Source organism: Taudactylus pleione, unplaced genomic scaffold, assembly GCF_031769625.1.
Source record: "Taudactylus pleione unplaced genomic scaffold, aTauple2 ptg000066l, whole genome shotgun sequence".
In the NCBI taxonomy this organism is placed as follows: Eukaryota; Metazoa; Chordata; class Amphibia; order Anura; family Myobatrachidae; genus Taudactylus; species Taudactylus pleione.
This window is the reverse complement of record NW_028284468.1, coordinates 34,702,998-34,729,318: the sequence shown is the minus strand read 5'-3', so window position 1 is coordinate 34,729,318 and position 26,321 is coordinate 34,702,998. Positions and strand designations below refer to the sequence as shown.

Genomic DNA, 26,321 nt, shown 5'->3' with positions numbered 1-26,321 from the left:
CAGCGCTCCACCACTTGCCTGGTGGCTGTAAGTGCGGAATTATACGCACTTTGTGGCCCTGGTGTGGGAGCCAAATAAGGAGTGAGCAGCCAGGACATGCAAGGGTATCCACTGTCTCCTGTGAACAAAAATAGACCACATCAGGAACACTGTGTATCAAGCTTAACATTGTTATGTACTAAAGGTCTCCACTTACCCAGAAGCCACGCATCACCAGCTTGTAGGTTGGTTAATTTCTGCCATATCCCTGATTGCCGGATGACGAAGGAGTCATGAGCACTTCCGGGTAATTTAGCATTCAGGGACAGGATCTGGAGGGAGGCATCACATACCACCATTACATTCAGGGAGTGATAGTGTTTCCTGTTTCTAAATATTGCCTCCAGCCGTGCTGGAGGCTGAAGTGGTATGTGAGTACCATCCACAACCCCTATGATGTGTGGGAAGCCAGCTATTTGGTAAAAATTGGCCTTGGCCACACTAAGGGCACCCATATCCAAAGGCATTTTAATAAAATGATGGAGGTGCTTGAAAAGTGCCTCCATCACTGCCCTCAGGATCCGGGAAAAGGAGGATTGGGAGATGCCCGCCACTATTCCCACCGTTGTTTGAAACGATCCTGAGGCACAGAAATGTAACACCGCCATAAATTGCGTCAGTGGTGGTATTGCTGTTGTACTGTCAATTTGCCGCTCAAGATCACTTTCTATTAATGAGAGAGTGTCTATGATGATTTTGGGAGGTAGACGGTAGCGTCTTAAAACCTCATCATCGGGCATTCCAAAAAGGGTGACACGTGTTCGAAATATCTGGGGCCTTGCATGCCTACGATGCCTACGCCTGGGACGAGTTTGAGGTTGGTCGTCTTCCGGGAGCAGGGCCAGAACAATTCGCCCCAGATCTACCTGAAATTCAAAGTTTACAATGTAAGGCTTTTGACCCACCCCAAAAGTAACAAAAAACAACTTAGCTTTCTGATACCATCCATAGCTGCTTACATGCCGGGGTATTGTCATGATACGTATAAACTGTAAAAAAGCCAACAATGAGACTTCAAAAATTTAGAGGGTGTTTTTTTTTTTTTTAAATTGTTGCAAGCCAACACAGAAAATAGCGGAAACACACATTTGGCCATCGATGAAAACGACATTGCACACCGTACGTCAAATAGGGTTCAAATGGCCCCAAAAAATGGAAAAGGGAAAAGCAAAACTGGATTATATGATGAATAAGCCGTCAAAAATGCGGTAATTAATTTGCAAATGCAAGTCACTACACCAACAGTCAAAAATGCGGTAATTAATTCGCAAATGCAAGTCACTACACCAACAGTAAAAAATGCGGTAATTAATTCGCAAATGCAAGTCGCTACACCAACAGTCAAAAATGCGGTAATTAATTCGCAAATGCAAGTCACTACACCAACAGTCAAAAATGCGGTAATTAATTCGCAAATGCAAGTCACTACACCAACAGTCAAAAATGCGGTAATTAATTCGCAAATGCAAGTCGCTACACCAACAGTCAAAAATGCGGTAATTAATTCGCAAATGCAAGTCACTACACCAACAGTCAAAAATGCGGTAATTAATTTGCAAATGCAAGTCACTACACCAACAGTCAAAAATGCGGTAATTAATTCGCAAATGCAAGTCGCTACACCAACAGTCAAAAATGCGGTAATTAATTCGCAAATGCAAGTCGGTACACCAACAGTCAAAAATGCGGTAATTAATTCGCAAATGCAAGTCACTACACCAACAGTCAAAAATGCGGTAATTAATTCGCAAATGCAAGACAAAAAATGGACTTACCCAACTCGAATATATAAGATTTCCCAAAAAAACTTCTTTGGGTCCGAAAACCAAAAAAAACTAAAAAAAGATGAAATGAGTGTTAAACAAATTAACGAACCACAAAACAGATGAATACACCAATTGGCCACAAATTTGACTGCACAAAACTTACCAAATCAGGAAAGGATGTGGAAAAAATGAAAAAAATGCGAACGGAAAAACCAAAGAAATGTAGCAAAAACAAACAAAAAACCAACTCTGCCAAATCCACCAACCGCAAACAACAAAATCCAAACCACTTAACCGACAACACTCCAACAACCCCACCTCGACTCCACACACACCAAGCCATAAATAGTGTTTATTTTCCCGCACAAATTAAGGATGAATCATAGGGACGCACAATCAATGATGCGGCCGCAAACTAAGGACGCATGTATAAATACGTCACGAAATCACATAGAATTTCTGGATGATTTCATGCTGGAAGCAGAGACATGGCTTCAAACCAGGGAAACAATGGTCAAAATTGCGGCGGTAAGGCCTTCATGCATTTTGTGTCAATGATTATTTTAAAACATAATATTGTGCAAGTTGTGAAGTGGCTAAATCTGCATATTTACCCAAATAGGTGAGGAGGATGACATGGAAGAGACTGCTGGCCCCAGTCAACCCGCCAAAGCTGGCAAAAAAAAAAGGCAGCCACATTTCACAAGCAAGGAGATGGAGGTTTTGATCCAGAAGTGCGTTGACATCCTGCCCCAGGCAGCCAGGAATATGAGCCAAAGCCAGAAGTGGAGAATGTGGGAGGAGGTCGCCGTTGCTGTCAATAGGGTGGGTGATTATGTCCGTCTAGCCCGGGATGTCAAACGGCGGTAAGTAAACACTTTCCCATCCTATAAACAAACCCCATTGTAAAAAAAAGGATAATGGTTCCAAATTCATTCCACAGATGGGCAGACTTCAAATATCGTCTCAAACAAAAACTTGCCGACAGGGCTAGGCATGCAAGGGGGACAGGTGGGGGTCCCACCCCTGTGTCATTGGAGTTGACAGACTTAGAAGAGATGGCACAGGGGTGTGTGCAGGCTGTGGAGGTGTTTGGCGTGTCCAACATGGATACGGACATGCCAGACTTTGCGGCTCCTCATGTTGGCCAAGGTAAGTCTTGTGATGTCACCAACTCAGAAATGCTATTGTGCCAATATGTAGATTCTAATGTGAGTCTTTTCTCCAATTTCCTAACAGAGACAGAGGCGGATGAGTCTGCTCCAGAGGGGAGCCTTGGCCGCAGAATTTCTGCTGGCTCTGCAGGGGAGGAACCAGTACATCCGGCTGAGGACCCTGCAGAAGCCAGTCCAGGGCGTGCCCCCTCGCAGGCAGTGGGCCTCCTCACAGAACTCAATTTTAAATCGGATTTCCATACGGAGATTCTGCAGAGGATGGACGCCAGTCTGATACGGGTGGCTGAGGCCCTGGAGCAAAATGCTGCGGCCAACGTGACCATTGGTCAGGCCCTGGCGGAAAATACCAGGGCCAACATCCGCATCGCCGATGCCCTGGAGCAGCTCGTTCGCCAGCACCTGGTGGAGCCGACCTCCCTTCCTGCCGGAACATCCGGATCCTCCACCTCTGGCACAACATCAGCCAATCCTCCAAATGTGCCTAGCCCTGTGCCTAGTCCAGAGGCCACAACATCTGCCTCTGGACAGGCCAGCCCGATGGCATCCCGGACCCGGTCTGGCGCCCACCCTCACCCAGCCAAACGGGCGAGAAAACGGTGACAGCAATGGCGACTTTTCCCACACTCCTTCTGTGCTTGGCTCATATTCCTTTCTGGTCAAAACTTCCCTCTCCTTTCTTGTGAAATGTTTTTAAATTTTGTATTTACGCTTATGTTAGTAGTTATGTTTTTTTTTTTTTGGGATCAAATATCTTGGCCACAAAAAAAGGCAACAAAATATTAGGCCAATTTGTTTGTGTGTAAACAATAAATTAAAAACAAAACACTGACATTGTATTGTGACATTATTGTACAAATAGGTTACATTTAATCCTGGCCTTAAAGGCAAAAACTGACCCTCTTTAAAAAAAAGAAAGGCCTCTTTAAGGAACGTTTAAAAAATCACATAGCGATGCAAATTCCACAGTAAACCAAAAAAAAGGGGAGCTAATTAAAAGATGATGACATTATTGTTACAATAGGCCATAACCACCAAATTGTGGCCAAAATAAAACCCCAAAAATGTACGCTAATTGATTGTGTAATCATGACATTAGCAGCTCTGATTTCCACCTGCGTACGCTTTTGTGCTATCCCAATAAACTGCTTTCCAAACACATACCAAGCCGGATTTCAATCCAACACTAATTACTTTACTGACCAGCCGCGATTAATCGCTGCACCATCGTGGAGTCCCGGGACGGAGGAGAAGGCCATCGCCAATGTGGTCGAGTAATCCTGACCCTAAGCTGTGCGAGCATTTTGAAGGGAAAGCGGATGTTTCAGTGACGTATGAGACGGTCCGAACACATTTGACGTTCGCATCTGCTAATGTATGTACGCCCCAAAAACCCCTCACCACGCCTGCGTTTTTTCATCTCCACCCCCGTCAACACCCAAAAACGCCCTGTTCTGTCAATCACATTTGACATGTCACTTCCTGTACGCTATTTTAGGAACGAGAGAAAAACAGCTCGCAATCTGCCGTACGCACATGCGCAGTGTAACACCGACGCATGCGCGGTTAGTCAACATCGGAACGCAACGAGCGTACTGTTGTTAACGTGCGGCTCTGAATGAGGGCCTTTGTCATTTGGGATTTTATATGCCCTCTACTATGACATTGGGCATCGACCTTGGCAGACGACGTTGATGGCATTTTATTGTCTGTCATGACTAGTGGCAGCAGCTTCAGCACTTGGAGGAAGTGGTTCTTGATCTTTCCCTATTTTATTTTTAACGGACAAAGGGCCTGATTCAGACCCGGACGCTATTTGCACACGGTCGTTCCAAAAAAGGCGCCAGCTATTTAAATTGAGCGCTCGCTCTTTGCGGTTTGTTGACGCCTCTATGTCTGAGCGAGCGACCGAAAAATGCGCTCGCTATTTTGTAAAGACGCCTCTTTGCCGTTCGCATCAAACGTCATCTCCGGTATTTATTAGATTAATCGGGAACATCGAAAGGCATCAGAACTGCTCGCAGTACTTGTGGCAGGATTTTCCTACCGCAATCACTGCGAGCAGTTTAGGCTAAAAGACAACCAAGTGACGTGGTCGATGACGCTCCTTTACTAATTATGCACTCCCATTAAACGCCCTTTTGACTGTTAGGCACGCCTACGTTCGGATCTCCACTCCCCCATTTTCAAGCACCTTCCCCTGTTACCACCCACAAACGGTACATTCTGTCAATGAAATTAGCAGCCCCTCGCTGTTTTGCGAGCACACGATTTCCGACCGCAATGACTGGTTTGCGCATGCGCATTATGACCCATACACATGCGCAGTTGTGCGAACATCGCTCAGATTGAACGAGCGGCCGCTTACGAGCGACTCTGAATCAGGCCCAAAGTTTTGTCCTCAATTTATGTTATATTGATATATACGTGCGGCTGAGGCACACAAACACAGAAAAGAAGAATTTAAAAAAATTTTTGGAGTGCACTTTGGGGGTTACACCACCCTTTAACAGTCGAGCCAGTCGTCCCTTTACTTATGACACAGGCGCACGCTTGGCGCTGCTCCTTTGTTGATGCACATGTGGCTACAGCGCATCACAATTCACAACACAGAAAAGAAGAATTTTTTAATTTTTTTTGGAGTGCACTTTGGGGGTTACAACACCCTTTAACATACGAAACAGCCAGCCCTTTACTTATGACACAGGCGCACGCTTGGCGCTGCTCCTTTGTTGATGCACGTACGGCTACTGCGCATACATTTCACACACTAACACAGAAAAAAAGACGAATTGTTTATTTTTTGTGGAGGGCACTTTGGGGGTTACACCACCCTTTAGCAGACTTATGACACAGAAGCACACTTGGCGCTGCTCCTTTGTTGATGGACGTGCAGCTACAGCACAAACAATTTACAACACAGAAAAGAAGAATTAAAAATTTTTTTTGGAGCGCACTTTGGGGGTTACTCCACCCTTTTTACAGACTTATGACACAGGCGCACGCTTGGCGCTGCTCCTTTGTTGATGCACGTGCAGCCACAGCACACACAATTCACAACACAGAAAAGAAGAATTTTTTATTTTTTTTGAAGTGCACTTTGGGGGTTACACCACCCTTTAAGAGATGAGCCAGCCGGCCCTTTACCTATGACACAGGCGCACACTTGGCGCTGCTCCTTTGTTGATGGTCGTGTAGCTACAACACAAACAATTTACAACACAGAAAAGAAGAATTTAATTTTTTTTTGGAGCGCACTTTGGGGGTTACTCCACCCTTTTTACAGACTTATGACACTGGCGCACGCTTGGCGCTGCTCCTTTGTTGATGCACGTGCAGCCACAGCACACACAATTCACAACACAGAAAAGAAGAATTTTTTATTTTTTTTGAAGTGCACTTTGGGGGTTACACCACCCTTTAAGAGATGAGCCAGCCGGCCCTTTACCTATGACACAGGCGCACGCTTGGCGCTGCTCCTTTGTTGCTGCATGTGCAGCTACAGTGCACACAATTCACAAACACAGAAATAAATGTTTTTTTTGCACTTGGGGGCAGCGCCCCTGATGACCAGATCACCCCCTGGACAACACTACAGCACCCCTTTAGGACTACAGCCTTTATGGGACACTGCACAACACAGCCCAGCCATTCCCCAATAGACTTTTGGAGTGGACACAGCCCCTATGGACAACTGACTGCACAACACAGCCCAGCCAGCCCCTATGGACAACAGCAGCACAAGACAACACAACACAGCCCAGCCAGCCCTAACTCCCACCCTCCCTCTTCACTGTCCACAGCCGGAGTGAGAAATGACGCCGTCGCGGGGACCTTTTATAGAATCCAAAACCTGCGAGATCCGGAAGGCGGGATGATGACGTTTTGCCTCGATTTCAGTTCTGAGTCAGGCAGGAAAACCCGAACTGGACTCGGTTCCCGGCTCGGATCGGGTGGGCTCGGGGGGACCCGCTCATCCCTAATAAATATATATATATTGGCAGTCATGAACTGTGCCAAACAATAAAACACAATGACTAATTTTGTACACTGTAAGCACACACAATACTGTATACATGAATAACACAAAATAAATTATATGTAAACACAATACACAATGCAGACACTCAGTTCAGCAGTAAAAACTCACCAGAGTCATAGCAAACAAACCGCACAGCCAGAAGCCTGAAACTCGGAAGCTAGGTTTTTTTTTTCACACAGACAGCCAGGGACACACTAGGTATGGACAACAAAAGCTGGCATCAAATGGTTGCCAGACTTCCGACATCAAATCCAGATATATGGTGACTACTGTCCATTGCATTACAACCATTCAATGGTATAACCATCTCTTACGCAGAAGCATTCAGAGCATCAAGCATGCGCACATTAGCTGAGCTGTGGACACCACTTCCTAGGTGTCTGCAGCTGCACAGAAGCAGCTAGCTATCGAATGGGCATCAGAAAGCTGCATTTGATGGCTGGCAACTATTGAATACCCACACTTTGATGGAAAAAGTACTTCCATCGGATTGGAAATATCGATGGTTGTTAGCTATCGGCTTCCAATGTCCATCCCTAGGGCACACTGCTGTGTGTGATCAGTCAAGACGCACTACCAGAAAGATTGCTCGACAGAGCTGAGTAAAGAAGGCAAGGCTGCAACTGAGGAGGACCCCCGGCAACAAGTTATCAGCTCACAATAGGCACCCAACAATCTACAGAAATGGAAAATGCTGGTCACATTACGTCTCCCGCATTGACTATATTTAACTGCACTCATAGCAGAAATAAGCAGCACCCAGACGGTGCAATACAATTCATTTTATTTCATTCCACTCTGCCAGTATGATTTTTATATGTATGTATCAAATAAAGTTTTTAGACTGCGCACAGTCCAGCATAATATTTTGGAATCTTATAAATAAATAAATACTGTTACATCTTTTGCATATAACCAGATCTGTATACTTTCTGATCCTACTGCTCACTAGTGCACACAAATATACATGGCACGCCAGGGACACAAACAGCCAATTTAATTTTCCCTTTTCAAGGTTTTGGGTAACCATTGACCACCTATAGGGTGCCACGAACACACATACCATAATTATATAGCAGCAACGCAGGTATACTCCGCCCATTTCATAAGTGAATATGGAACAAGTAGTATTATATAAAAGAAATGTTGAAATTAATAAAGGGTGCTGGATGGACTTTGAAGCATGCGCATTTCCAGCTGGACCCCCAATTGGTCAAACATAGGCATATGACCTTTCGGGGGCATTTCACAAAAATGGCATGCGGGTATGCGGGTGTGTACCTAACAATGTGCATACATGAAAATAGAAACTTCGGCACACTGTGTTTTGCACTCCTCTCTTTTTTTTCAATATGTTTATTGATTTTAAACAAGCATATGACAATCAACAGACAAAAGTCCAGTAACAGCACAATAGCAACCCCAATAGAACAGAAGGAAGTACAATGGGTTATAGCTGAGGACATAACATGGACTTAACAATATGCAAAAAAAAAAAAAAGAAAAACAGGACAAAGACAAGGCAAAAGGGGAGGGGTGAAGAGAGGAAGAGGGGTATGGGCAGCGGCTTCGATATGGGGTTGCGGGCCGCACGGGCTGTCACAGCAATATGTTGGCTCCTCCTCAATGACAGGAGCCGGGTGCTGCAGTGTGATATTCTCCTGCAGTACTTGGCTCCTGTCACAGAGGAGGAGCTGAGAGTGCAGGCGCTAGTCTCTGGGGGAAGCCCAGCAAAACCAGGGATGCCGGGCACGCCCCTGGAGAGATTTCCAGTGAAACCATGCGGCTTTTTGTTAGGTTACGCCCCTTTTAGGATGCACAGTCAGGTGTCCACCGCGTGAGGGGGATATGGAGTGTGCACCGGGTGCCACCAGACCCGGTGACGCCTCTGGGTACGAGGAAGAAGGGAAACACCAAACCAAGTGTACCTAGAGTTCAAACATCGCTGCTTTACAACCGCAGATGATTTATATCTCATATAGGCCAGGATGTACTAAGATTGCGGTGTACTTACCGCCAGTCACCGCAACCTTACTAATCACATATGTACTAACATATGCGATTAGTATCGCAAAGGACAGGTCTTGCGATGAGAGCTGCCCTTTGCGAAGCAGCCGATGCTGGGTGAGGGGGTCAGTGGGACCCCGCCCCCTCCGAGCCCCAGGAACCTCCTGCTGGTGACCTGTGCAGGAAGTCCCGGGCTCCTCCTCCTTCTCCCTGCACCCGGAAGATTACAAGGAGGAGGAGCCGGAGGACCCAGGAGGAGCAGGGGCGGTGACCAGGGAGAGTCAAGTGAGTGGGGCCATTGCGGGGCGACAAAGTGTCGGGTGCGAGGTGCGGTAAGAAGCCCATAGGCTTCTATAGGGTAATGCTAGGTTTTCTGGCGTTACCCTCTGCACCGATAAAAGGGCAGCCGGGGCTTAGTACATATAGAAATTTGGTAAAAACCCCGAAAATGCATTTTTTACTGTATTTTTCCTATAGTACATCCCGGCCATAGAGATCTATTCTGGTAAACCATTCATTCAGGGAAGGCGGGGCCGTGGACTACCAGTGAACTGGAATTATAGCCTTTGCAGTGCTATTGAGGAACTTGAACAATGATTTTTTTGTAAACTTTCCAAGGGGCAAGGTTACACATTTAGGAGCCAGAAGGAAGGGTTGGAAGGGACTGCACAACCCTGGATTGATGCGGAAAGGGAGATAACCTTCTCCCAAAAGAAGCTCAAAACTCTGCACTCCCACCAAATGTGAACCGCCGAACCCTCAGCAGAGTTGCAATGCCAACATCTGTCAGAAACACTGGAGAACATTTTGGCTAGAGGGGACACCTATACCAGTGTCAAAACACCTTGTATTGAGTTTATGACAGAGCTAGCAAAGGCATTAACAAAGAACTTATGCCAATCTAATGGGTGAAAAGAAAGCTGCAAATCTCATTCCCACTCACTAAGAAATTGCACTCATATTTTATTATTGCTGTGTGTGCACTACACATGGAGATGGAACGTGCTTTATACAGGCAAAACATAGTCATGGGTAATGGTAATATTATTAGATTAGTGAATGCATGTGTGCGATTGCCATGCATGCTACAGTTACCACTTTGTCTTGGCAAATAGACAAATGTATGTTTATTGGTTGAACTGCAGCTACTGTACCAGGAGGAGGCATATCATACCCTTCCATATTTAAATGAGGTTCTCAAGTACCTTCTACAGCTGGATATTTTCCTTGAGCCTAACCTTGTAATTGTAATCCACTCCTGTGGAATATTATAAAGACCTGAGCTTATATATCCGGCAGGCTTTCATTTACATTTCTTTCACTCCAGTCCAAGGGTAAATAATTGTGCTAGTAACAGGAAATGTAACATGTTGTCAGGTTCTCAGTAAATTGGAGCACAGCATTAGTGATAAATATATATTGCTGACCTTTCTCAGAAGGGAGAAACATTCACTTCCACTTACAGTAACTGTTGTTTGTCCATGCAATATAATGTATTCATATGTCTTATTTAGCTAGGCACTTGCAGAGATCAGCCAAATAGTGTTTGGAGGCAAACAAAGTTCCCCTCCTCGCACTTTTGTCCCGATGCATGTGCTCCAGAATGCCATTGGTACGGAATTCTAGGGCCCGATTCCAACAGTGATGTTGGTGGGCTCAGACTGCTGCTTCACTGCTTGGGGTCCGAGCACTCAGAGTAGATCCGTTCTGAACATCCAAAATTAATATCATCTTTAAAAAGAAGGGGACATAGCGTGGTGGGGCGGACGCATGCGACCTTGTCAGCTGAAGCACAGCTGGCTGCAATCACATCCCTTGCGACCATGCCAGTTAAGTGGTTAATAGTGCACACTAGTCTGCTCTTTCTGAATGTCTGCGAGACTCCCAAATGTCAGGTATTTCTGCTGGAACCCTGGGAGAGCACGACACCCTCCCATATCCCGCCTACTACCTTAGTGAAATGGGAGGGGCAGGGCGTGATTACATAATTAAAGGTGGATTGTGACATTGTTTCCCGGGCTCTCACAGCGTGGTGCTGTGAATCACAGCATTACACAGAGGTGAGTGGGAGGGGCATGATTATGCAAATTTTCCTGCACTAGTCATTAGAACCTCCACACCAAAGCCCCCCCGGAGAGGATGTCCCAAACTTAGACAAGTATGTAATAGGGTAACCGCCTACTGGCAATAGTATATTTTCTATAGGGATGCCTGTTTACCAATCATTGCAGTGGTTTATTGCACAGCATTGTTCTAATAACGCCAACTAAGGAACAGAGCAAAACATTAAAAAAAAAGTTAATAATGAATTTTGTTCGAAATGATGATATTTTTGCTTATAACAAATAACATATCAATTGTCTTTTTCTTGTCCTCTGCAGTAATTGCTCTGTGAGGCTGAGTTTCCCTGTGCTGCCAATGGAATATCGCTTAACAGACCTTGTAAATGTCACGCATTACATCATTGAGGAGAAGTTAATGAAGTCTCTTAGAGATCTATACAGTGTCAATCTGGTAGCAGAATACTACCGCTTCAAACACAGGATGATGGAAAGTCCTTTTGAGTGTAGGTGACCTAACCAAAAAGTAGTAAAGTAGTTCCACATATGGTTCTTCTGTAGCAAAGGTTGTCCAGTTTGATTAGCCTTCCTCCATTTCTTGTCTGTGCACTGTTAGGGGTAAATTTACTAAAGTGAGTGTTTTTATAAGTGAGTTTGAAAAGTGATGTTGCCCATAGCAACCAATCAGATTTTACTTACCATTTAACTGCACCTTCTAGAAGATAATAGTTAGAATCTGATTGGTTGCTATGGGCAACATCACTTTTAAAACTCACTTCTAAAACTCTCACTTTAGTAAATTTACCCCTTAGAGTGTTGCTGTTGCGTAACTGTCATAAAGTATAACTCTCTAATGTACACATTTTTGCATTAATAACATAATGTTTTTACTGCACAAAGTGTACAATATTCTGTTTAATACAGGATCTGCAGCCCTATTTTGTTAAAGGAAAATTATGTTTGTTGTATTAAAATGCAATGCCTACTATTTTGTACCCTCTTATAAAAAAATCAACACCTCAGTCATGAAAATAAAGTTATCCACCCACAGCACTCTGTCACACCAAAGTTGTAGGCAAATATTTTAAGGCTCTTTAGGTGCTGATGTGGTTGGCCAGTTTGGTTCTTATTGCTCACTATGACATATCATGCAGCATCTAGCTCCATCCTAAAGCTGCCACAACAGAAGTAGATGATGTTGCTCAGGCTGAGTGGCAAACCGCAAACCCTGTGACCAATTCGGTCACATACTTGGGTGGATCCGCTCTACACAGGGCAGGATTATACTGCAATCTGCTAGTGTCGATAAGTGCACAGGCAGGTTGAGGCCATTAGATAGATCACCTTTCAAGCAAACTATTGGCAGGCCACATGCTTTTTACAGCAATGTAGTCTAAATCTACAACATTGGCAATCCAACTTGCAACTTGTATGGCCATCTTAAACCACCAACAGAACTGGTCTAGCAGCACACCACCAATTAATCCAGACCGAAATGTGAGTCAGTCACTCTGGTTATTGAATACCACATGAGCACTTGTTTAACCTTTACCCAAATTACTAAATATTTGCTATTAGCCCTTTGTCTACACTGTGAATAAATTAACAGTTACACTATAAAAAATTAAGTGTCATAGGGCAGAATTCAATTGAACGCAAATTGAATAGCGCCGGGAGGGAGCTCCCGGAGATATTCAATTCAGCGTGCTGTTATGTTGGAGAATGCTGGTTCTCGTGACTTAACCTGGGTGTTTAGATGCGAGAACCGGCATTCTCTGTTAGCATGGCTGTTAGCACTGCGCTAAACAGGTAAACAGCTGCGCACCCGGCACTTTTGTCGTATTTCTCCTCGCATCCCCAGGGGGGGGGAGGTGCAAGAAGAAATCCTTTAGCCCGCTCAAACACCACATTGAATTGAATAGCTTTGGGAACTCCCTCCTGGGGCTATTCAACATCGCTTTGAATTGAATTTCGCCCATTGATTCTTATTATTATTACAAGGTGGATGCATCCAAATGAGTGATTATGAACAATGGGCCTAATTCAGAGTATTGCACAGCTGCATGGAAGTGGCTGTACAATACCGTACAACTACTATGCTAATGCTGCTGGAGGAAGCGTCTGATGTAAATAGGCGCATCCTCTTGACAGCATCACAGATGCTAGTGCTGCGTCCTAAGATGCAGGATCGGATCTTCCGAGAGACCTTCAGCAATAGTTACCCTGAGGTTACTTAGATTGCCCTTCGCAGCTTCATAGCCGTTTCCAGGAAGTGTGAGCCCCCGTTTTCTTGAATGGAGGCTGGCCCCGCCCACTCCCCGCCCCCAAACGGCTGCAGCCTGCCAGTCAGCCTTCAGCTTTGGGGAACTGCGATCCTGCGCATGCGCCGATCTTATAACATCAGAGTAGTACGCAAGCCATCGGGTTTGCATACTATTCTGAATCGGGCTCAATATGTAGCATAATGTGGGCTATAAAACTTAGATTGTTGCCTCAACATTATTGTATACCTGAATGATATGTTGTATATCTGTTTTGACACTAGATCACGCTGTCTTGATTGGAAACAAGCACATTATAACCTTTGATGGAAACATTGTTGACTTGTCTTCAAAATGTAGCATCCTGCTGGCTAAAGATTTTGTTCACAATACATTTACCATGATACTGAATCAGGGCACTGGTGGGCAGAGATCATTGCACGTTGAAATGAACCAGGTCGCTATTGACATCTATCCTGGACTAAAGGTGAGGCTGTAACTCTCCAACTGTCTATAAGTTTCTACTTCACTATAGTATTTATGTGGCATCAGCGTAATTGTGCACTTTTTATTTTTTAACAGTTTAATATTTTATTTTGTCTAGAAAGAACAGATATTGGTAAATATAATGTCCCTTTAATATGAATCTTGTTATAGACATTGCAGAGATATAGGCATAATAGGACCTATTGCAAGTTATGTATAATTTATTGCTGTTAGGTACATTTTCCTCACACTTAGGGCAGGTAATCTGAATGCTTTTGTTATGTCCTTTTGAGGTTATGTTTTAATTCTGTCCACACAGATAAATAGGAAGTTTCAATCACTCAACATAATACTAATAAATATCCTGCACTCTAAAAATGATGCATATAATATACCTTGTTGGTTTAATCAATTCTCCATAGATAGAAGAGAACTGTCAGAGCCTTGATCTTCCTACATTCAAAAACGGAATATCAATAAAAAGAAATTCCAACAAAATAGAGGTGTCCAATCAAGAGGGAGCAACTGTAACATGTGACATTCACCACGATGTCTGCAGCTTTACCCTGGACGGATGGCATCACGGTATGATTCATATAAAGACAGCCTGTGGAGTTTCCAGGGTTATATAAGGAGTGTTCCCAGCTGGGATTTGTAGTGTAATGACAGCTTGATAACCAAGATCCGAGAGAGAGTCTATTCCTATTTTTAGAACTATAAACTTATCCTTGTTTCTAATATTAGCCGTAGATGGCTCCTTTTCCCAAATATCATACCCCTATTTAAAGGGTAAGTGCAAAGAGTATTGGTGATATTGTAGCCACTGATTTTTAATGAATTAACTTCAGTGTGAACAGGAGATGGATATAGATTTAAACAATATCATATACTGTAATAGCTTTGTATACTAAAGGATGCCAAGTGGTTCTTTTAAATGAGAAAGAAAATATACTTTAACATTTTCTATCTTATCATGCTTAGGGGTAACTACCAAGAGTCAATTTGCACAAATAGACATAACATTTTTAGTGATTTACAGGTCAAAATGCAAATCAGATCTATTAAGCTGGGAACACACTTTGACTGATCTGCTGTCAGAGCTGCCGATTGGTCAGCTATACACACTTACCAATCGTCCGCTCGATGTGTCTGGCCTGACATCACAACAGATTGGATTGGAAATGGTAAGATACATGGAAACATTTCTGGAAAAGCAGACAGGAATTTGTGGATGAGGAGACTTTAATAATATTATGCCAGGAATTAACTAGACAGATAAATACTTGAGCTTTCAGAATCTTGGCAGCAAGCTCGGAGCAACTCTATAGTTCAGGAACACACCGCAAACAAGGCAGCAAGGCTCAGGATAGGGTGATCCAAAGGTGCAGCACACAGGAGTCACAATGGTGTTTCCAATACAAGAATTGCTGAAATAGACACCACAATGTGATCGGCTGGAGGAGACCAATAACCTTCTAATGCCTGCTAGGTAAAGACCTCCTGTTATACTCCTGGTTTACAGGGAATTGGCTAAAGCTAGGAAGTTGGTTGAGAGCAGACAGATACATGACGTTTAAGTCTGTTCAGAACAGAAGCCTATATAATAATTTTCTGCTGTGGCTCGCTTGGCAGGCTCACTGGTCCACAAAACCTGGGATGAGGTCCCTCAGAGCACATGTTTTTGTCTTGTAAACCGTGATAAAATTCATCTTTTTTTAAAAAAATTCCACGCAGTATCCAAAATCAGTGGAAAAATCACAGATGTTACGCAAAGAAATTTCAAGGTAACATGTGCTCTCATTAAAAAAAAGTTTCGTTTACATAGCGTAACTCTGGTGTGCATTTCGCTCACAATGCTTGAGAAAGCTTGTGAGCAAAACGCATGTCGATATTACGCTATGCATCACTAATGCCGCCTGTCTAACTATTAAACAAAGAGCCATGTAACTGCATAACCATATGCAGTAAAATACCGGATCCACCGTTTTCTACATTTAGCTATATGCTAATGGAATGTTAAAGAATATGTTTATTAATGTAACAATATAATCCACAGAACAGAGAGCTAACCTAGCATTGGGTTTCTGACACCCGGCGTCAGAGCTAACCGTGTACCACACTAGAATGTTATGTATTGATGAAATGCTACAGAGAATATCTGTTAATGCATTCCCCATATAAGGGAGAGTTTACCAACACACTAAGGTCTAGATAACTGGTATTATGGAAAGTGTATTTTTAATAAAACTAATACTCTTCCAATATTGAGTATTATCGACCTCTTTAGCAGATTATCTTTATTGACATAATAGGTATAAATACTATTAGAGTTAGAACTATAAGACCATCTGAATCTTTCCTTTAATTATACATAACAGCTAAGGAAATTGGAATGATAATTTATCTGTCACACTAGCTATCTGGTTAAAACTGTGCACTCTATTCTGTGAATATAACGTTGCAACAAATTGTAACAAAATTTTTTTTTTCATTTATCCAAGCTATTTTTATTGAAAACAAGTAATACGTAATCAGAAGGAAATGCATACAGTATTGCGTAATATGATAAAGAATCATACATACATTACAAGGGACAGAAAACCGCTTCCTATTGTAACATAATAATGAGAACATTTCCCAATAAAATGATACATCCTACTGTAAAACAAATGACAAAATCTAAGACAGATACATGATAACAAAATGATTGCAATATCTTTTCCCACTGATAGTTGTATTCTCAAGTATATGAATGCAATTGAAGAATACCAAGGGATAAATCTTTGGAAATTAAGCAGCACAGCAATATGAACATTATCTAAGGGGTATTAAATTACTGTTTGATATAACATAAAACAGATACATATTCTGTTTGGATCAAAAAGTACAGGCTATACAAGGATATATTATCCTATACCATTATACAGACAGGGCTTTATAAATACATGTAGGGACATAATCTAGATAATTTGATGAGATTCTATTAATAATATTAATATATTACCACACTTCACTGTCTGATAACAAACAAGAAACTGTAAGCATAGTATTAGTGCATAGCCTTGTTTTTAATGCACATTTTCTGTACTATTCTTCACTAATCTTTACCAATTAAAAAATTTTTTTGCTTCTTGGAATTGGTCAGCTCTCCAATCAATTTAGAATTTAAGGAATTATTAATAAAATGTTATGTTTAAAATAGCGATTATTATACTCTAACCCTCAAGTGCGCTTATTTTCGAAACTCTCAATTTTTTGTGTGTATACAGTATAGTGATCAGTTAGTGGTCAGGGCGCAGATCTCTGAGGGCTGCACTATTGCTACCCAACAACACCTGCATGTGGCTTGTAGGGTGCCTGAGACGGTACCCTGCAGTCAGTACCACTACAGTATAGTGGTTATGGTATAGAAATAGACAGTAAAAAGGTTGACAATATTTAAATAGACACCACATGTTGGAAAGTCAATAGGTCGACAATGACAAAAGATCGACACACTAAAGGTTGACAAGGAAGAAGGTTGTCAGTTACAAATGGTCGACATGGTCAAAAGGTTAACTGGGAAATGGTCAACACGCAAATAGTCTACACATTTGTTGTTGTTTTTAACCCTCCCCTTGGTGCCTAACCCTAACCCTCCTTCCTGGTGCATAACGGTAACCATCAGGATAGGTTATTGACCCTGACAGTTCCTTCTAGTGCCTAATTCTAACCCTCCGGTAAGTGCCTAACCCTAGCCCTCCCCCCTGGTGCTTAACCCTAACTGTCGGGGTAAGGCCCTAACCCTCCGTTAAGTGCCTAAACCTAGCCCTCCCCCCTGGTGCTTAACCCTAACTGTCGGGGTAAGGCCCTAACCCTCCGGTAAGTGCCTAAACCTAACAAAATGAAAAGAAAATGTGTCGACCATTTGTGCACCAACAATTTTCATGTCGTCTGTATGACCATGTCGACCATTTCTACCTGTCAACCCTCTTCCACGTCGACCTTTAATGTATCGACCTTTTGTCCCTGTCGACCTATTGACTGTCTAACATCTGGAGTCTAGATATTGTCAATCTTTTTACTATCTATCTATAGTCCGGATACCCAGTTTGGTATGGGAATTTAATTAAAGTGGTATAAATGACCTTTAGTAGATATCCCCTTAGTCTTCGCAGCATATTTCTTTAGTAGATTAATTACATTAATCTCTGTATAGCATTAAGTATATTTTGTTATCCATTGCTATGCAATTATTGTATAAATCTTTCACTTCGCTGACTATTAATTCATGCTGTATGGAAGTACTGTATGTTGCAATTCAAGGGGACGTTTTGCTTTTATTGCAGTAATTATAGGTTAGTCTAAATACAGTAAAGAGAACATTATCCGCTATATGAGTTTAATAAATGGAACTAGCTCATTTTACTTTTAATTCTGCATGACTGGTAAATCCTCAATCCAATAAGGTAATGCAGACATTATTTTGTTAGCTCAGACAGGCATAATAATGTGATACCCATTCATTTTGTTTGTAGAATAAAAAAATAAATCTACTCTGTGTTATTTAAAATGACCTCAATGATTGGTATTATCGGGTTTCTGGTAACTCATAAAAACATGATAAAAATAAGTATTAAAAAGTCCCTTTCTTTCCAATGCAGTTTATTCCATTTTCTGAGAAAATGGCTGTGTAATGTCACTTTAACACTGTGACCTGTACAGGATTATTTCCCAGCATTTTACTTGTAATTGTAGGAGTGTCTGCTGGGCTGTTTGGCACCAATGACAATGAAGCCAGGAATGACCTTCTGCTGCCAGACCACACGTGTGCAAACAGTACACATGATTTCTCACTGAAGTGGCAGGTAATTGTTACATACTGTATGCTCCTTGTATAATGGGGGTATCAGTGTGCATCACAGTTGATTTGAAGAGTATTTTCAGATATAACAGTATTTTAAGGTTTACCCAAATAATGCAAAAAATGCTGTTCCTGGATTATTTATAGGGCCGAATAGTTTGATAAAATAGGCCCCATAGTGTGATTCAAAATTCATCTTATTGTATAGGGTGTATGACTGGAACCAGTATGTACTATCCCTACTATTATTTCATGTTTAAGCATAAAAATGCATTAAAATGAACCTGTGTCCACTATTTTTAGAAGCAGTTAAATAGAAATTCTTTACAATCAGTTAAGGCAGCCATTTTGTGAGCTGAATCAAAATACCCAAGTGTGCAGCCCATCACTTCACTACAAATCAGTGTCACTACTGAGGCATGAGGCACGCAATAATGCACAAAGTGTCTCATGCATCCATCATGTGACTTGTTCCTAGTGTTCTCATGGATATTTGTTCAGTCAACAAAATGGCTGCTTCTATTTTTATTCCTGAACGACAGTATATTAACTGCAGGTATTGGAGGAATATTATCTGTTTAATTTCTGTACAGTTATATATTATATATTATTATAATGTACAGTAGATCAACATACAGTTGTGCATTATGTTCTAATAGAATTGCTCCAGAAAGGAAATATCAGCAGGGGGTGAAGAATGTGATTGCTCTTTAAAATATATATTAATCCGCTTCTCTCCAGGTTGACAGCCCTTGTAGTTCTGGAAGAAAGAAGATGAAGGCTTGTCCTATGGCACCACATCAAAAGTTTTGCAAAGCGCTGTTCCAGGGGACTCATTCTGTACTGAGAAACTGCTTCAAAGTTGTAAGTTCATAGAATTATTGTCCTAACACAAGTCAATATATCATAAAAGCAATATGTGCTTAAACGATATTCTCCTCTCATGGCCACTCGCAGTTGATCGGCTGTATTGTCCATTTGGACCTGGTATGTGAAAAATTACATTTTGGCAACGGTTGGTTGGAACCAGCATGCGATGGTGACACATATCAACAAACTGGCCTGACAGACCCTTTCTGAATAAACACATACCGATAAATCTGATATATCTGTGCATCTCTTCCCTCAGGTTCACCCTGCTCCATTTTACAGCATGTGTGTGGAAGATATCTGTGATTCTAATGATATTAAACCCATCTGTAACTTGGCGGCTGCATATGTCCATCTATGCAATAGGAACCATGTGCCCATAGAAATCCCTTCCCAATGTGGTGAGTAATCAATATAAAAATAATAATAACAATAAATTAAATAGGCCATTTGCTAGTAGATTTCTCTCTATGTAACTGGTACACAGATAAAAGTACCATGAACCAATGTGTAAGCAAACTACATTTTATTAAAACTCAATGTGTAGTCCATGTATTAATTTACATTAGCTATATTGCACTTGATCGCAGATACTAGATGACTGGGAGACACCATGATGACCTCTCTGGGATGGGACAGAAGTGTATGTTATAAGACTGAAGAAAAACCTCTTTGAGCAGTGCATCCGATTGTATCTGTCTCAGTTCTGGGACTGCAGTTGTTTTTCATAGTCTCACATTTGCTGTTCACTGTATAGTTGTGCATGACTGTCACATTAAAAGTGACTGTTTGGTACCTGAGTTTTCTAATTGGCCGTAGCCTCTACTATAACATCATTGTTCTACATTCTATAGCTCGTATCACAAAATGCACTTTGTTGTTAATAGAAAGTTCTCCCTGTAGGAATGAAACTCAACAAACTAACTTATTCTAACGTCCTTAACTGTGTAATTTCATTCGTTTGCTTACATATGCACATTACTCTTTACAAAGCACAATTCAAATATTTGCTTTACTTTGCTGAATATACATTTATCTACAGTATGTAATTAAAGATTAGTTACTGCTTGCTTACCTTTATCTAGTTTTGTTACATTGTTTTCTTCCCGCTTCTGTTTCTATTTCCTCATAATGGGGCTGATTCTTGCACGCAAGTCACAATACGCACGGATCTTCACAGTATACTGCACATGTGCCAATGATATAAATCCGCTTCTGCGCATGCGCCAGAAACAGGTATCCACGTACGGACGGAGATTGCTAGTGCATATGGATTGATCTGTCTGTCGACGGACCACACTTTTCATGAAATGGGCATTTTTGAGCGATATAAAACTCTTCTGTCTCCTGGGAGTGTCATGGGTATGTCCAGGATGGTGCGACATGTGCCACGGCACAGAGCACCACAAGACAGAGGGAGCTGTTCGGTGGCACCTATCAATTTTTTATTTTTTACTTTTTCCTGTTTGATCGCCAGCATCTCCTCTCTGCTTCTGATCACCCGTCCTATCTCTTCCCTGGCAGACTATCCCTCAGTTCCCTGTGCTGCCTGGCCACCTCCCCTTACAGCCCTAAGTGACCCTTTAGTTACATTCTCCTTAATCTGACACACACATTTTAAACCTTATACATGGAGCTATGGGCTCCTGCAAATGAAATCTGCACATTCTAACTATATGACGCTATTTATAATTGTCAGTATAAAGTAACCATTGCAGCTGAGCAGATCTATGTAGTGTGTGGCTGCAGCTGAGCAGATCAATGTAGTGTGTGGCTGCAGCTGAGCAGATCTATGTAGTGTGTGGCTGCAGCTGAGCAGATCTATGTAGTGTGTGGCTTCAGGTGATTGGATGTGTGGCTGCACACTAAATAGATCTGCCTAGTTGCAAAGGTTTTAAACTGACAATGGCAATTAGCTTCATATAGTAGAATTCACAGACTTCCTATGCAGAAGCAAATAGCTCCATGTGTGTCTGACTGCCAACTAAGACGTGATGGGTTCAAGTCCTGGGTAAGACAGTATTTTAAAATGTGTGCTGTAAATTAAGGAGAATGACAGTGTTGAGAAATGTGTGTGTTAAAAATGCAGGCTGTGAATGAAGGTGCACATATTCTCCTGTACTTCAAAGAGCCTTCCTGCCTGGGTGTGACTGCTAAGGAATGTGTGATTTAAAATAAAGGATAATGTGTCAAGGTGCTCTCAAATGAAGTTAAAAAATGTGGTATAAGAGGATTGGCATCCAAATCTGTTTTCTTGGAGTGTTCTGAATGTTAGTATATGTGTTCTGGAAATGTGCGTGTGTGTGTATATATATATATATATATATATATAATCCAACGATAACTGGCACTCAATCAAATGTTCTTCTAGAAATGCCCAGGTGACGTCTAAAAATGGGGGAACCAGGCAAAAGACAGCATTCTTAGATCTTAGAAATACATCCTGCTGTTTGGGTGTGTACAAACACAGGTAGGTTTATTTCATTTATCTTTGCATAACTTGTCCTGAAGATGGTGTTTGTACACACTGAAACATTGACAAGCAGAATGATGTATTTGAAGACCTAAGAGTACCGTCTCTCAGTATGTATATGTATGTGTACATGTATATATATATATGTACATATATATATATATATATATATATATTAGGGATTATATATATATTAGTGTGTGTGTCATGAGGGGCATCGTGTGCTCTTTCTGGCCCAGGGCAAAGAGTCTATTTACGACTCTAGGTCTGGGTGATGGGACTCGGTGCAATAGATCTGCTTCAGCTGGATCTATTGCACCGAGCACGGAACTGATGTAAGTCCCGATACTACTGGTGATGGCTGTGACTGTGGAAGTAAAACCAGTGGGGGGTGTTAGACTTCCACATGCAGTCAAAAATTGTAGTATGCAAAGGCGCATTCTTGCATTAGCGTAAGCTAGTGAGCAGGCTGTCACAGACGCAGATTTTACAAATAAGCCCCAATATGTGTTTACCAGATTAGTTTGCTTCCATTGTGAGAAACAGTGGTGGGATATAATGAAAGGTAAAATGAGGAAGAAATGGTTACACACAAGTCTTTTTCTAACACTCACAGTTAAAATAATGTAAAAAAAATAAATGGATGACCATGTTCATTTAAGTGAATATGGTAGCTAAAGTAATGTCAGTATGGGACACTTGTAGAACAGTATAGACATTTTCGAAGGGTGGTCCTTCCTGTGCACAGCCATTTCTGTTCCGCCACAGACTTCAGTTCTGCACCAGCTCATAGATGGTGGATATCGGGTCCCTTCCTGTACTTTTAAGAAAGAAAAAAAATAATAAACAAAATATATACTGGGAATGAAGGGTTTAGGCAGTCTTTTATTCATTATAAGTCTTAAGGACCCTTGACTATTATTCTGGTACCACTGGGGTGGAAAAGGCCTCCCAATATTGGTAACTACGTGATCTCCACCAGCCTTTGGTAGAGAGGTTTGTTTTTAGGTGCACTACAAGCAATATAATAAAAAGGCAAGAACACAAAAGTGACAACTAATAAACAGTCCCCTTTTACCTTCAATATCATGATGTATTTAATCCATAACTAAGGCTAAATTGAGCAGTATATTAAGAGAAAATCTAAAAAGTTTATTTAATTACAGGGTGGTGCTAACTGGGTAGAAAGTTGGACTTTGATGAGAGATTCCACCTTTCCACTATTAAAGTGTTCTCTAACACTCCGCACATTGCGCCTGAATAGAAGTGGATGCAGAAGCACCTGTAGCAGTGTCTATTGGCGTTCCCGGTCTGCGACTTTATTTAAATGTCATTACAAAGTGCTTCCCTGGTATACATCCCTGCATCCCAATGTGCAAGGAATGAGATGCCCACTGTCCGCGTCCGTAGACGCAGAAATACAGATTGGTGCATCTTTAGGTGCGCCATTGGCCGTAACATGTAAACTTTCACAAGCCCTATGGCAGGTGCAGTTTCTGTGTCCGAGTATGGCCTCCAGTGTGAGCAGTCTAGCATCAGTGTACACAATACCTGTCACTGACATGCCTGTGACACTCCCACAACACGCCCATAAGGTTTCCGTTTCACTTAGTGGCCATCAGGGACCTCCACCGATAGTGTAATGAGCAGGACCAGTACGGTTTTTATATGCCTCTAAAAATGTTAAAATACTCTAATATATTATTTATTATTTATTTATTACCAGTTATTTATATAGCACACACATATTCCGCAGCGCTTTACAGAGAATATTTGTCCATTCACATCAGTCCCTGCCCCAATGGAGCTTGCACTCTATATTCCCTAACACATGCGCACACACATATACACTAGGGTTAATTGTTGTTGGGAGCCAACCTACCAGTATATTTTTGGAGTGTGGGAGGAAACCGGAGCACCTGGAGGAAACCCACGCAAGCACAGGGAGAATATACAAACTCCGCACAGTTAGGGCCGTAGCTGGAATCGAACCCACGACCATAGTGCTGTGAGGCAGTAACGCTAACCATTACACCATCTGTGCTGCCTATATAAATAAATAAATATATATATATATATATATATATATATACACACACACACATACAGTCAGGTGCATAAATATTGGGACATTGACAGAATTTTCATATTTTGGCCTCTATTCAAGACCACAATGGCTTTGAAATGAAACAAACAAGATGTGCTTTAACTGCAGACTTTCAGATTTCATTTGAGGGTAATTACATCCAAATCAGGTGAACGGTGTAGGAATTACAACGGTTTCTATATGTGCCTCCCACTTTTTAAGGGGCCAAAGGTAATGGGACTATCAACTCAAAAGCTATTTCATGGACAGGTGTGGGCTATTCTCTTGTTATTTCATTATCAATTAAGCAGGTAAAAGGTCTGGAGTTGATTCTAGGTGTGACATTTGCATTTGGAATCAGCTGCTGTCGACTCTCAATATGAGATCCAAAGAGCTGTCACTATCAGTGAAGCAAGCCATCATTAGGCTAAAAAATCAAAACAAAAACAAACCCATCAGAGAGATAGCAAAAACATTAGGTGTGGCCAAATCAACTGTTTGGAGCATTCTTAAAAAGAAAGAACGCACCGGAGAGCTCAGCAACACCAAAAGACCCGGAAGACCACGGAAAACAACTGTGGTGGATGACAGAAGAATTATTTCCCTGGTGAAGAAAAACCCCTTCCCAACAGTTGGCCAAATCAAGAACACTCTCCAGGAGGTAGGTGTATATGTGTCCAAGTCAACAATCAAGAGAAGACTTCACAAGAGTGAATATAGAGGGTTCACCACAAGATGTAAACCATTGGTGAGCCACAAAAACAGGATGACCAGATTAGAGTTTACCAAACAACATCTAAAAATGCCATTACAGTTCTGGAACAACATCCTATGGACAGATGAAACAAAGATCAACTTGTACTAGAGTAACGGGAAGAGAAAAGTATAGAGAAGGAAAGGAGCTGCTCATGATCCAAAACATACCACCTCATCAGTGAAGCATGGTGGTGGTAGTGTCATGGCGTGAGCATGTATGGCTGCCAATGGAACTGGTTCCCTTGTATTTATTGATGATGTCTGCTGACAAAAGCATCAGAATGAATTCTGAAGTGTTTCGGGCAATATTATATGCTCATATTCATTCAAATGCTTCAGAACTCATTGGACGGCGCTTCACAGTGCAGATGGACAATGACCCGAAGCATACTGCAAAAGCAACCAAAGAGTTTTTTAAAGAGTTTTTTAAGGCTAAAAAGTGGAACTGAAGGGAAAATGCCCCAAGAACAAGCAGGAACTGAAGACATTTGCAGTAGAGGCCTGGCAGAGCATCACCAGGGATGAAACCCAGCGTCTTGTGATGTCTATGCGTTCCAGACTTCAGGCTGTAATTGTCTGCAAAGGATTTGCAACAAAGTATTAAAAAGTGAAAGTTAGATTTAGGATTGTTTAGTTTGTCCCATTACTTTTGGCCCCTTAAAAAGTGGGAGGCACATATAGAAACCGTTGTAATTCCTACACCGTTCACCTGATTTGGATGTAATTACCCTCAAATGAAATCTGAAAGTCTGCAGTTAAAGCACATCTTGTTTGTTTCATTTCAAAGCCATTGTGGTGGTGAATAGAGGCCAAAATATGAAAATTCTGTCAATGTCCCAATATTTATGCACCTGACTGTATATATATATATATGGTATACTTAGCCAAATGCCTGAGACATCAATTGTAAGAATGAGAATAACTTTAGATCTCAGCCACTTAACAGTACTTCAAAATATGATTTGAATTAAGCACTCTAACATTTACATTTTTACTAATGTTGTTTTCATTTTCTTTGCAGTGTAAATTTTGCACCCATCCGCAGGAGCAGCGATTGTCACATCTCTTGTATACTGATATTCTGAGAAACAATAACACACTACTAAACGCCTATAAGTGACCTTTGTAAGAACGTGATATATTTACAAAAGGTATATGAACTCATTCCTAACTAACTGAATCAATACAGGGTAGAGAAATTAATGTATTTAATATTTAACCCTTCTACAAGTGTTCTGCTGTACCACATTTTTATTTTTAATAAATATTTTTTTTCATATGAAACAGACTCATTTAATGAAAGGTTTAACTTTAAGGGCATGACTGGAGATGAGTGATAAAGCAAAATTGCAATTTCTATGAATAGCCGTTTATGACGGCAGTGAAGTCAGTTTTTCGAACCAAACAAAGCAAAAAATTGATAATTAAGAAAAAAAAATATTGTCTTCTAAATGATCTTT

The 26,321-nt window shown here is 41.6% G+C and overlaps 1 protein-coding gene across 1 annotated transcript in view; it reads left to right on the top strand.

Annotated features, from left to right (window-relative positions):
• Positions 1-26,102, top strand: part of APOLTP (apolipoprotein lipid transfer particle homolog) — a 345,964-nt gene extending 319,862 nt beyond the window's left edge. Inside the window, exons 55-61 of the mRNA XM_088466926.1 lie at positions 11,408-11,592; positions 13,632-13,834; positions 14,256-14,418; positions 18,571-18,680; positions 19,418-19,540; positions 19,806-19,947; positions 25,883-26,102. Of these exons, the coding sequence (XP_088323052.1) occupies positions 11,408-11,592; positions 13,632-13,834; positions 14,256-14,418; positions 18,571-18,680; positions 19,418-19,540; positions 19,806-19,947; positions 25,883-25,887 (931 nt within the window). The 3' untranslated portion in view covers positions 25,888-26,102. The remainder of the gene's footprint in view (positions 1-11,407; positions 11,593-13,631; positions 13,835-14,255; positions 14,419-18,570; positions 18,681-19,417; positions 19,541-19,805; positions 19,948-25,882) is intronic.
• The last annotated feature ends 219 nt before the right edge of the window (positions 26,103-26,321 follow it).